Source organism: Lepus europaeus, chromosome 17 (assembly GCF_033115175.1).
Source record: "Lepus europaeus isolate LE1 chromosome 17, mLepTim1.pri, whole genome shotgun sequence".
NCBI lineage: Eukaryota > Metazoa > Chordata > Mammalia > Lagomorpha > Leporidae > Lepus > Lepus europaeus.
Window position 1 is genome coordinate 41,963,285 of NC_084843.1, and position 14,235 is coordinate 41,977,519.

The 14,235-nt window shown below is 39.1% G+C and overlaps 1 protein-coding gene across 3 annotated transcripts in view; it reads right to left on the reverse strand.

The window, feature by feature from the left end:
- The window catches only part of A1CF (APOBEC1 complementation factor), an 81,655-nt gene that overhangs the window by 8,988 nt on the left and 58,432 nt on the right, over positions 1–14,235 (reverse strand). For all 3 annotated transcript variants that reach the window (XM_062214077.1, XM_062214076.1, XM_062214079.1), the window contains 3 exons: positions 8,312–8,476; positions 4,474–4,571; positions 54–327 (listed from right to left, as the gene is read on the reverse strand). In XM_062214077.1, coding sequence (XP_062070061.1) covers positions 54–327; positions 4,474–4,571; positions 8,312–8,476 — 537 coding nt within the window. The remainder of the gene's footprint in view (positions 1–53; positions 328–4,473; positions 4,572–8,311; positions 8,477–14,235) is intronic.

A 14,235-nucleotide genomic window follows, 5' to 3' on the forward strand; every position in this document is an offset into this window, starting at 1 on the left:
TCAATCATTTGCACACTTTGAGTTACTGTAAGGCTGGAACTGACTGATGTTACCTCTAACAGAAGGGGCTCGAATAATGGCCCTGTTGCTGAGGTGTCCTTTGGTGGCTGGGAAGTGAAGACTGGGAATCGCTGCATAGGCCTGGGGGGCATAGAAGACAGGAGCTCCAAGGTAGGCTGTGGTGGGATCATAAACATGGCCCAGAGAGTAGGTATAGTCTCCTTGCAGCATGGTGGCCCTTCCACCTGTGCCTCGGGTGTACCTAACATAACTGTCCTTGTCCACTGGTTTGGCTAGGGTCACTTCAATAGGAGAACCGTCCAGCACCTGTTTAGGAGAGCAAAAAAACACCATGAGAAGATCTGGAGACCAAGTGTGGCTGAGCCCTAATAACATGTCTCCTTCTAAGTGTTAGACTATTTACTGTGTTTACTATTTTAGTTATCTGTCACTTGTTTCTTTACTGGTCTGTCTTTACATGCCAGTAGATGGTTTCTCTGGTTTTGTTGGTATGTTGCATAAGATGCCAATAGTTTGACGGTGACATAGTGGTCCATTGACATATTGGTTATACACTTATAATTTAGATATAGTCACTGAGATAGAAAATTATGCAATATTTTCAATTATATTATTTGTTTAAAATTATATTGAATATAAGTAAAAGAAATTTCAGGTTCATTATGGGTAGAATTTATCTCCATTACCTAGTCAGTGAAGTGAAGGTGAAAGCAAAACAAAGAGATATTCTGAAATATTATCACCTTGCAATGACCAGCCTAATCAGACTTTTCCAGATGACAGCCATCTAAATGTCTTATTCCTTAGAGCAGCTGTACAATAAATTTCTCTTAGGTTAGAAGAAAGGTTTAAGGGGAGCTCTACTTAAGGAAGAGGAATCTATATGAAGCAAACTTTTAATTTGCTGAGCAGCTGGGAAATAATAAACCAGGATAATAAGGAGTAGGTGTGGCTGTGGGAGCAGTACTGAGGTTTCTCAGGGCACACGCCACTTAAAACTGCACTCAAGAATCATTGGAGTAGTTCCTCCCTAACACCAGTTTTTGAGATTGCTAACAGCTCCAGATGTCGAAGGCAGTGGCTGTGTGTACATATACACTTACAACTAACTTCTCCGTATTGCATGCCTATACAAGAAACAAAGATGGCTATCAACAAGTACTTCTTACTAAAAGGAAAAAGTATTGATAGAAAACGTTTGTTTCTTTTGAATGGGAATATGGTGGGCCTATGTTTTATATAAATAAAGGAAACAATAGAAAGTGGTTTTACACAAATTCTCTTTCCCTTCAGTTGAATCTTCACCATTGTACCCATCAGACACTCAGTGGTTCCTGGATTATTGAAGTCCACTATGTGTTTCACAGTCATCCTGGCCCTTTGGTCAACTTTTGTGAGCAATCTGGCCATAGTTTCATGTGCCTGCCTCCCTTTTTGTAGTAGGAGCCAGTGTCAAATACCAGTATATTAGATTGAACATACTGGGAGATAAAGTACAACTAGTATTTAACATTCTTCCATTGAAATTGTTACAATTAGAAGAAATAGTCTTGGAATGGGTTACCTTGCATACAGGTTTCTTTAAATATTTAGTCCTATCTTAGGGAAAAGGAACAACTCAAACAGGTCTCTGGTTATAGGCATGTCCATCTCAAGAGATGGTCTGAGTGGGATGATTCTTTACTGCAAAGTCAAATTTCTTATTGTAAAGGGTTTTGTTCTGCAGTCCTCTGCTCTTTCCAACAGAGTTTTAAACTCAGTAGCATATTTTAGTTACCTGGTTTAGACATCTCAAGATCCAAGACAACACCTTATTAATCCGTATAGCTCGAACCCAGCAAAATTTCTTTCAAATTACAGATATTCATAAATATTTATAGAATAAGTGAATATTCATGAAGGTATGAAAAGAATTAATAATGGTCCAAAGCTCAATACATCATATTTCTTTCTGGGTAGACTTCCTTCTCTGAGTTCCCTAACAGTCTCTCATATTGAAGACTTACAATGACTTGTCCTTTTTCACCCCTAACTCCAATCACTTCCAGGGTCCTTTGAGTTTATTCTGTGCAGTTCTGTGTAGAAGCTCCCTGCCACGTTCTGTTCCCACCTTAGTTCTAGCCCTTATTTCATCCCATTAGGATGACTAGAATAGCTTTATAACTAGTTTCCACTACCTCTTTCTTCTTTCTCCCTGCTCTATAAAAAGTCAATTCTCTCAAGTTAATGTCTCTAAATTATAAATATAATCATTACTCTACTACACACACACACACAAATCTTCAAAGTCTCAGCTGGTCTGATAAGTTGAATACCATTATCCATATGGATGCTCAGAACCCTTCATGCGTCCTAGGAAAACTTGTTTTTGATTTCCACGTACCACATTAAAGTTAATTATGATATATAGAGTGTACTTACTACTAATAAATATATATTTTAATTCATGACATATGTAAAGATTGCCATAAGGCCGGCGCCGCAGCTCACTAGGCTAATCCTCCGCCTTGCGGCGCCAGCACACCGGGTTCTAGTCCCGGTCGGGGCACCGATCCTGTCCCGGTTGCCCCTCTTCCAGGCCAGCTCTCTGCTGTGGCCCGGGAGTGCAGTGGAGGATGGCCCAAGTGCTTGGGCCCTGCACCCCATGGGAGACCAGGAGAAGCATCTGGCTCCTGCCATCGGATCAGCGCGGTGCGCTGACCGCAGCGCGCTACCGCAGCGGCCATTGGAGGGTGAACCAACGGCAAAAGGAAGACCTTTCTCTCTGTCTCTCTCTCACTGTCCACTCTGCCTGTCAAAAAAAAAAAAAAAAAAAAGATTGCCATAAAAATATTCAGCTATAAAAATTGCAAATAATATGAACACTTTCCCGTTGTCATTAACTGATGTAATGATTTAGCATTCAATTCACTCTTGGCTGTATATTCTTCTCAGTCAGCAACATGTACTCTCAGCTATGTTTCCAAATAGAGAAAATCTAACTTATGAGTTGTTTTCAAAGCAGTAAAACTTTTTGTGATACTAAACTTAATAATCAATGTAGGTGCATTAAAGTTTTTGCTTCATATACATATATTTAAGTGTACATTATTTTTTCCTTTTGTGTTTCAGGGTCAGTAATGTTTTTCTCCCAGAATTCATTATTGTAGGCCTCCATGTAGCTCATATAGAAGGGGATTCCCTGTGTTAAAAGGGCTTTGCTGGTATGTTTACTTTGGCCTCAAGATCTACACCCCATTGACTCTGGCTGCTCTCTGTTCTGGGAGGGTACTACACATGGGGTCTTCTTCAGGGTTCCCCAACCTTCCAGATTTTGACTGGATTTGGCCCATGGGGAACCGTGGCAGAAGATTGGAGAGACAATGAATTAGGGCATTCATTCTCCTATCTTGCTCTTTGAGAGGTCGCCTTGGGCTGGCTGTATCTCCTATCACTTTTCTTCTCCAAGGAACTGCTTCATAGAATTCTCTGCCCTTTCAGAATTTCTGTAAGTTTTCCAGTCCCTTGTGCCTTGTGTTCAGGAATGCTGTGTGCCCCAGGCTCCTACACTCTTGATTTCCATATTCAGTTTTGTAATTACTTCCTTTGCTAACTGCTCTGTTTGTATCCTCCAGTTTTGTCTTACAGTTTCCCAATTCTGTGCCTCTTTAAAATTGCCTCATTCCCATATTTTGTCTTTTGAAATTAGAGCAAATTTTTATGGCTTTTCTTACATATATATTATCTTCTCCTATCCATGACAATTTTCTGATTCTTTATAACTGGAACTTTTTTTTTTTCACTTGTATATCTTTTTTACAATACTTACTTTACTGTGCTTTGCATAGGTATTTGTACTTGTCTTGTTCCTCCGGCAGACTTTTAGCTCTTTGACAAGCACCTTTGATTTTCTTCTTTTTGTATTCTGGACATACTGGTAGGTAAGTGGCTTACCAAAGGTTTTTGATGTTTCTTGGGTTGATATGTAATTCCATAGACAGATAAGTAGAAAGGATTTTAAAGTTGGTTTTTCTGCATAACCTACTCTTGACAAGGTGAGAGATTCTAATTCTTCTAGAATTTGAGGGTCAAACTCTAAGGACAATACAATATCTTGACATCTTTTCTCATGATCCACCTCTAAAATACTGTCATACAGAGATGATCATCTTTTGAAGAAACAGAAAAAAATGAAATTGGGGAAGACATCTTGAAATAATATACTCTCACCTTCTCTTCCTGAGGGAAGTGAGGGCCAGTAACTTGTCCAAGCCCAAAAAATGTAGAGGTAGAATTGGGGATATTAGCCCCATTGTCCTTTTATATCACTTCTTTATGCATCTTAAATGGTGGATGCAGCAGTGCCAGAGATGGGGAAAGTCAGAGTAAGATAAACTCACAGGCTTGTTCGTTAGAGTGCCCACCCCAAACCGGAACGGGACCTGTCCCCATTTTTCATTCCCCCTGCATTACCTTTCCATTTAAAGCTTTCATAGCCTCCACTGCATCTTCTCGATGACTGAAATGCACAAAAGCGTAGTCTCGGATTTTCTTCACCCTCTCCACAGCTCCTGTAAATAGAGTGAAAGTAGCTTCAATAGCGAACTTGAGATTGTGCTGAAAATGCTGCATGTAATTTTCAGAGTTGAGACTATTTCAGGTGTCTGGCTTTAATATTCTACACATTCCACAGAAGATTGTGTGTGTAATTTTAAAATAATTTTTATATTCTGAGATAATTATGGGTTGTGTTTTGTACTTCTTACATTAAAAGATTTTATAAGGTAGGAATGGTATCTTAGTTTACATCTTTTTAAATGAAAAAGTACCTTATGTTTGACAAAATATTTGTTGAATTGAATTGAACTCAATGACTGGTCATGTTATAAACATATTTAGAAATTATTAAACTGGTACATTCATACCAAATAACAACAAGGCATCTTTAAAGAGAACAAAATGGGGTTGGTGCTGTGGTGTACTAGGTTAAGCCTCCACCTGCAGTGTCAGCATCCCATTTGGGAGACTTTTCAAGTCCCAACTGCTTCGCTTCCAATCCAGCTCCCTGCTAATGAGCCTGGGAAAATGGCATAAGATGGCTCAAGTTCTTGGGCTCCTGAACCCATGTGAGAGACCTGAGAGAAGCTCCTGGCCCTTGGCTTTGGCCTGGCCCAGCCTGACCCTTGCAGCCATTTAGGGAGTTATCGGCAGATGGAAAATCTCCCTCTCTATCTACCTGTGTTTCTTTCTCTCTATCTATGCCTTTCAAATAATATTTTTTTAAAAAAATACTTAAATGTAAAGATTCAAGAATTTCTATTACATTTTAAAGTTAAAAACAAATATAATATTATAGCATTTGTTTTTTTAAAAATCCCAGGGTCTACATTTGCATACACTAATATAAATATACACACACAGAAAGAGAACTGAAAAGTGGAGACCAAATTGTTTGTAGTGATTACTTCAGGAATACAAAGAAAAGTTAAGGAGAATGAAGACTTTATTTAATTGATATACCTTTGTATTTTTAAAATAGTTTCTTATTTATATTTTATGTGTAAGAACTCAACCAACTAACAACATTTTTATGTAGAGAAACTGCTATATAGATTGATGGCAACATACAAAAATAAAAACTAAGATACCAGGATGATTGAATATTATATATTTAAAATATTGTTGCTTACTCAACTTTAAAAATAGACCTTTTGCTTAGAGTGAGGGTGAGATGGGACCTGGTTTATGCACCATCGGTTTTGAATGCCTATTGTCCCCTTCCAGCTTTCACTCATTTGAGTGGATCTTTAGAGGTCAGATTTTCTTCCCTTAGCTTTAGTTCCTAGAGATAACTTAGGAAGAAGCATTATGCCAGGGAGGCTAAGAAGAAAAAGTCCTGTCCTTTCTTCCTTTTCCTGTCAAAGTTCAGTTATCCTCTTAGATTCAAGGACACAGAGGCAATTAGAGTTTCGACTCTACCTCATGGTTTAGTGACCATGAATTATCTTCCTATGAAAAAATGGCAGGCCTTTAGTGTAAGGATCATTGAAAAAATTTGTGGTGCTTCCTTTTCTCTCCCCTAGCCTTCAGCCGTTGATTTGTGACAATGGTTATACAGAACAAAATTGTCTGGTCAGACTGAGACATTAAAGGTATCTGAAACTATGAAGCATGGGAAATGTAATGAATTTTCAATATGTTATCTTTATTCATTTCAGTATCAGGGAAAGTGATTAGCGCGATTCAACCCCATTGCTTATCTTGGTAACTGGGAAGTAACGGTCAGCTGGTGGTCACCTCCACCTTTCCAGTCTTGGCTCTTACTTCAACACCACCCTCCACAGCAGCTCCCTGAGTTTGTTAGCACCCTGAGAACAGGATCTACTTCACAAGCACCTTGCTGTCACGTTCACCCAGTTCCTGTTCCTGCCCGGTGCCTTGGATATGAGGGACACTCAGTAAATGCACACCGAATGAGAGAATATTACCATTCAAATCACACTCCAACTTCTGTCATCTGCATTAGTTAGGTGGAATACCAGATGATAATGGATTTAGGAGTTCTGAAATTCTGCTTGCAGATACTTGAAATCATATTGTATTTTTGGGTGTTAATGTTCAGATTCACTTGCTTTTGGAAAACGTAATGAAAATTTAACCTCATAAAACAAACTAGAAAGAGCTTATATCATAAATGTTGGTTTTCTGTTCAACACTATTCTCCACATGATTTATTTTATTTGTTTTTATTTGAGGAAGGGATGGAAGGAGAGAGAGAAGGAGGGTGAGAGAGTGAGAGAGGGAGCAAACTCCCATGTGATTCACTTCCCAAGTGCCCACAATGACTGAGGCTAGCCAGGCCAAAACTGGGACCTAGGAACTCAATCCAGATCTCCCATGTGGTTAGCAGGGGTTCAGCTACTTGATCTATCACCTTTTGCCTCCTAGAGTACATATTAGCAGGAAGCTGGGATGGGGAATGGAGTCAGGACTCAAACCCAGGAGCTCCCATATGGATGTGGGGAACCCACCTGGTGGCTTAGTCATTAGGCAAAACACCCACCCCATGTGGCTTGTTTGAATATGTTCCTTCTTCAGTGCATGCTGTGTTTTGTTTGATAATCCCCAAGCAGAAGGAAAGGCCCTAGACTATCAGTGGTCATGATGAATGGAGCATCCGTCAGCAAAGAAGAAAGTCTCTGAAATCACCATATTGTGAATCAGAAAAATATGACTCTGCTCACTACCAATTTGTCAGCAGCACATCAGTTTCCTAAAGGCAAACACTCCTGGGTGCCAAAGGGAGAATTACCAGAGGGTCCTGGTTCTCAAAGGGTGGCCGCCTGACCAGCATCGTCAGTTTTACCTGGACTCAGCCGAAACGTAGACACTTGGGCCTGCCTGAGATGGGGCAAGCCCTCTGTGTTTTAAGAAGCTCTCCAAGTGATTCTGATGCTGCTAAACTCTTATAGGAAAAGCAGTTTCTGAAGAATGACTATAATTGGAACCATAGCAGATACCCTTAGGCTATGCTGGGGAAGAACCTACATTTTCTGGCCCCACTTTCTGTTCTGATTGTCATTTGTTTCTGTGAGTGCCAATATATATTTTTTTCAGACTAATCAGTGCTACAATGAAATGTAGTCAAATATTTCCAAGAATAACCAGGTTACCAGTGGGATCCAAACTTTAAATAGAATTTTTAAATGTTATTTTCTTATTGCCTCTCAATATTTTTCTAGGGAATTGTAACCTCCTTGAATACATCCTTTTCACTAGAATATAAACTCATTAGCTCTGACTTTTCTTTCTCAATGCAGCCTATATCTGATAGTTGTTCAGCTTGTAATTCATATTCCTTTATAGAGTGCCAAAAAAAGAGCAAGCTACACATTATAAAATCCAGAGAGCTGTACCACCAGCCTCAGAATTTGCCCTTCAGTCAACTAAGATGCACTTTAGGCTCAGGAGGAAAAAAGAGGGCGAGAGAGAAACATATCTGGAGTTCATTATTTTCATTATAATGAACAGAGTCTGGGCACATGTCCCTCTTTTAGTGTGCCAATATACAGATTGGGAAAGCCGATAACCTGTGACTATGAAAGGAAGTAGCCTGTTAGGAATTTCCCATTCTAACATTTATAACTATAGTACCGAGTGTCCCTTTTCATAATAGAAAGACAGGAATATTGTCTGGGTAATCTGCATTCAATAATGAGAATGAACTAAGTAGAAGGTATCCTAGTTGGAATTACAGGAAGTCATCTCAAACATCAGTGCTTTCGGAGCATGTCTTACACATATGTCCTACCTGGTTTAATATTGTTGAATTCCTTTTCAATCATCTCTTCTGAGGTAGATAGCATAAGGTTTCTTACATACAGGATTTTCACTAATGACATTGTGTCTTCATCAACTTCTACTTCTGGCTCTGCCCAATCTACTGCAATAGGATGTCCCCATAACTGAATCCTTCCTGTTGAAAATGATAACAAGTATGATGAATTATGTATAAATTATCACAATATCTCTGTTGACAGTGATGGCCTTTTAAATTGAAGGGACCCTTGAGATCTTGGAAGAGCAAGATGACCATTAATGAGCTGATTATTGATTTTAAGAGTCATACCAAGTAAATTTAAGATGTGGTTAGAAGGGAGTTCTATGTGACCAGTGGCTTATTGTAATGATTGTGTAGAAAGGAGGTAGGATGTGGTTTGAAATGGAGCAGAAGAGAGGCAGCAGTGGACATGTTTGGCTCTTAGGACACTCTCACGTGGTGAAGGTCACTGTTCAATGTGAGATTGCAAAAGGGGAGAAAGACAAATAATGGATTTAGAACTCAGACATAGTGTCTGATGCCATGAAACATTAAAGAGGTCACTAGGAAGTGTTTCTGCTACAGTTGAATCTGTTTTGTTGGTCACCAAAGAGTGATGCTTGGGTAGGGGTGAGGAGAGCTCAGACATTCCTCATTTGTTCCCAGTCTCTTCCCTTTGTTCATGACTTAGATTGACTGGATTCCCTCTTAATCCTGGATCAGAACATGGGTGACTCTGAAATCTCGAGAAAGTAAATGGTTTATTCATATTAAGAAGACAGATGAACAGCAGAAGAGTATATGATGTGAACATTTAACTATTTCTAAAAAGGTAGTTGCTATCATGACCACATATATATTTTATAGTTCTATAATTATAATTTCTGAGTGGCTTGGATTATGTGTTTCCCATTTGCTGTCTCAATTCCTTCCCACAGCAACCCTGTGAGGATGGGAATGAGTCCCACTTTGACAGAAGAGAAGACAAACTTTAGAGAGAGTAACTTGCCAGACCTGATTCACTTCAGCACTTCTCCCCTGCAGGAGACCCATGTTCAAGTAATGAGTGTAGGGTGGGAGTCAACACAAGTCTGAAATTTGATGGGAAATCATTTGTTGGCTTTTTAAAATTAGTTGTTTGGGAACAAGCTATATCCTGCAAACAACACAAAGCCTGAGAGAACAAAATCAGGCATTCTTAGTGTTCAGTTGTTATACATGGGAGGCAATTACTTTCAATCAAAATGTGTATTTTTACTCCTTGAAAAGCTGTCAATGGAAGAATCTGTGCCCTGGCATTCTAAGATCCGAGTGAAGAACAGACACATCCTAACCAGTTAGTGGATTTCAGAGGCAGGCTCTTGGTATACCAGCTGCCACTCTTGCTTCTGCATTGCTTCCCATGAGCTAGTTTCCTTCAACACACTCTTCCTTCCCCTTCTCCCTCTCCTCTCTCAATCCTTCTCTTCCTTTACCCCCTATTCTTTTCCCCTTTGTATGCCTTACATAGAAATTTCTTATCCCAGGACCCTAAGGCTCCTGGGTAAATCTGGTTTCTGGAGCCCAGTGGTTTTTTAACACTTGCTGAGCTTAAAAAAAAATACTAAAGCTTGGATTGCATCCAATGGTGTGCCAAAGCCACTTACTATGCACTTGCAAGAATAGACTTACATTCTCATATTTTTTTTATTTCCAGCTTTGTTAAGGTATAATTGACAAATAAAAATTATATACATTTACCATGTACACTAGGATTGTGAAATGATTAAATGAAGTTAATTAACATATCCATCGCTTTACATACTTATTTTTTTATGTGATGAGAACATTTCAGATATACTCTGTTAGCCATGTCACATGTATAATACTTCTTCATTAGCTCTACTCACTAAGCTGTACAACTGATTTCCAGAACTTATTATCCTAGTTAAATCGTTGTGCCCTCAACCCAGACCTTGGAAAAAAACATTATATTCTACTTCTATGAAGTCAGCTTTCTCATATTCTACATATAAGTAATATCATGCAATATTTGTCTTTCTGTTTCTGACTTATTTCACTTAATGTCCTCCAGATGCTTCCATTTTGTTACAAATGACAGAATTTCCTAATTCTTAAGGGCTAAATAGTAGATTCCACTATAATTAATAAATAAATTCATTGAAGTTGTAGGATATCAAATCACCTTACAAAATTTAGTAGTGTTTCTACTCACTAACAATGAACTATCTGAAAGGCAATTCAAGAAAACAATCCCATTTTCAATACCTGTCTTCCTCAGATACTTGGGTGTAAGTTTAATCAAGAGGATAAAAGGCCTATACTCTTAAAACTATAAAATGTTGATGAAAGAAACTGAAGAAGAAACAAATAAATGGAAAAATACCCCATACTTATGGATTGAAGGAGTTAATGTTAAAATGTCCACATTACCTGGAGCAATCAATCTGTAGTTTCAATGCAATCACTAACAAAATTCCAATAATATTCTTAAAGAAATTAAAAAATAAATCCTGGAATTTGTGTGTGTGGAACCATGAAGTATTCTAATCAAAAAAAAAAAAAAAAGAAAAGAAAAGAAAAACAAGAGAAAGGAGCTAGAAGCTTCATACTATCTGATGTCAAAATGCTCCACAAAGCTATAATTATCAAAACAATGTTTTGATGGCAAAACACAGACATATAGACCAGTGGAACCAAATGCAGTTCAGAATCAAATCCATGCAATTATAGTCAATTGATCTTTGACAAAGTTGCCAGGAACACATGATGCAGAAAGAAGAGTCTTGTCAATAAATAGTGTTGGAAAACTATGCAACATAAAATTAAATCTTTATTTTATACTATATAGAAAATCAATTCAAAATGGATTAAAGCCTTGTATATATAACCTGAAACTGTAAAACTGCTAGAAAAAAACAGGGAGAAGTTTTCTTGATATTGGTGATTGTTTTTATTTATGACTCTAAAAGCACAAGCAATGAAAGCAAAAACAGAAAATCAGATTTTATTAAACTAGAAAGATTTGCATAAAATGGAACCAATCAACAGCATGATGAGATAAGACATTTATGAAAAGAACATAGATAAATGATAAACAGATACATGAAAAACTGCTCAACATCACTAATTGTCAGAGAAATGCAAATTAAAAACAACAATATGATATTGCCTCACACTGGGTAGAATGGCTATTATCAAAGAGACAAAAGATAACATGTACTGGCAAGGATATAGAGATATCAGTTGTACACTGATAATGAGAGTGTTAATTGGTATAGCCTTTAAGGAAAGCACTAGGAAGCTTTTTCCAAAACCTACAAATAAAGCTACTGTATGATCCAGCATTTCCACCACTGGGAATGCATCCAAAGGAAATGAAATAAGCATATTGAAGAGATATCCACTCCCCCGTGTTCACTGAAACATTATTCACGATAGCTAAGACATGGTATCAACCTATATGTCCCATCAACAAAAAAATGAATGAAGAGATTTTCACAACTTTGTGGCTCAGTTTCATCACTTGGGTAGTCTGAAATAAGCCACAGTGGGAGTGTCAATACCATGGAAATCAGTAAATACTATACATCAAGACTTTTGGTTTTCCCTGGTGAGCAGGCTGTAAAGATTTCCTGGCTCATTGCTGACCCCTGGACTGTCCCTCCCAATGGCAGGATCAGTGGTCTGGGCCTCAGGATTTCCGAAAGCGTTTTAGTTCATGCTAACACCCAGCCAATGTCGAGTAGCAGTGCTCTAACTTCTGCCTGCCCCGCCCTGTACTGTCATAAAACACACAGGTCTGAAGAGCCACACACGACTGGAAAGAAAAGAAATGAGAGGCAGCTGGAGGAGCAATTCCTATACTGTATTTTTTTCTAGAAACATCCCTGTGAAGGTGTCTAGTGGAAGTCAGTGAAACAGAGTGATTGGAGAACAGTGGATTTTGGACATCAGAGTAATGATCCTGGCTAGAAAACATTGTTTCAAAAGAAACACTAATTCCCTTTTCTGTGAAATCAAGATAATAAAAGCACCTAATATTGTTGTAAAGGCATAAAAAGATGATGCAAATAAAGGATTTAATAAATTGTAAGTGATGATTCAAAAATACATTCTTTTAATACTGTATATGTGCCTATATGTATATATTTGGCTTGTATGTGTAGCTTCTAAAGTTATGCACTCTTTGAGTGCCATGGTTAGCTATTATCCTTTGTTTAAGAAAAAAACTCATGTTGGGGTTGGTGCTGTGGTGTAGATGCCGCCTGCAGTGCCAGCATCTTATAAGAGTGCCAGTTCGAGTTTTGGCTGCTCCACTTCCAATCCAGCTCTTTACCATGGCTTGGGAAACCAGTGGAAGATGGCCCAAATCCTTGGGCCCCTGCACCCATGCAGGAGACCTGGAGGAAGCTCCTGGCTCCTGGAAAATTGGGTCAGCCCAGCTCCAGCCATTGGGGCCATTTTGGGAGTGAACCAGGAGATAGAAGCCCTCCCTCTCTCTCTCTTTCTCTTTCTCTGCCTCTCTGTAACTCTGCCTTTCAAATAAATAAATAACAAATAAATACATATTTTTTAAAATAAAAAATCTCATGTCATTTAGAAGAGAGCAACATATGTTGTAGACACTTAATAAATTTTTACCCCACTGAGTGGTCCCCTGTTCTGCTCGTGTCCCATGCAGGTTGAATGCCCGTATAGGTAGATTTAGCAAAGTCTGGCTGTAAAGTGGAGCCATCTGTAAAACCTAAAACACCAGTACCTGGTCTCTAAACCCCAGAGAAGAAGACTCAATTGAGTAGAGATTGACGTGGTTCTGGCGGTCTTTGAAAACATCTTCAGGTGATTGTAATATGCAACCCCGGTAATCGTTGATTTTGGTCATGAGTTCTCAGATGTGTGAGCACTTGCATTATAACAAATGCGAATTATCCAGCCCCACACCAGACCTGCTGAATCTGTAACTCTACTGGAGGAGCCCAGCAACCTGTGCTTTAACAAGCCCTCCAGGTGATTCCAGTGCAGTTGGAAGCTGAGCATCATGGTAGTTTTTCTCTCTCTCTCTCTCTTTTTTTTTTTTTTTTTAAATCGGAGCATGCTCTGAGCTGAATGGAACGACTTTGTCCCTTACACAGCTCAACAAAGATGAGATTTATGAAGACAGGAAAGCTGCTCTTAAGAAAAGAGGTGGGTGACTTGTGAGCAGGGACATCACTGTAGACAGTGGTTTTCTGTCTTATATCTGAATCGGTAAGAAGGAAATGCTTCTTGTGGTCTTTGCTTATCACCTTTCTTAATGATTCCATTTTTTTAAAACTAGGCTCTCCAGAGGGCTACCAGCTACCACAGTTCTTTGTTGTCATTGAGTCTACTGTGGAGTAACAGATAGAGCGATCCAATTGGGAAACCTATTTTGTTCTGAGTTCTCCTTCTAAGTCAAACAGATAGCTCTGACCGGTTCACTGAGCCTGTGCCTCCTCTTGGTGGTTTGCTAATGGCACAGTCTGAGAAAGACATAAAGCTGAGCGAAACCCAGCTGAAGCAGGTCAAATGACCATGGTAAGGGGATTTGCTTTGGTGATGGAAGTGGGAGTGAGTGGGGAGATGAGATAGCGTCTCTATGGCTGGCTCAGACAAGGAACACATAAAGAAATATCAGGGACAAGGGTGGAAGCATAACAAGTGCTTGTAAATGTTGGAAGTGCTGTTGCTTAGCCCTGTCTGACCTACCCAGCTCGGCTCCCAGAGAAGCAGCAGCTCTCCCAGTGGGGGGCCAAGTACATTCTACTCTGAACAGACTGGGAAGCTTCAGGAAGTGCAGTGTCCAAGAGCACCGATTTATTCACCTCTTTCCCTGAGCTGAGGGAGGAACGTGATTGATGTGGATGCTATGAGTGGTCATGGGTTTCTCAAGG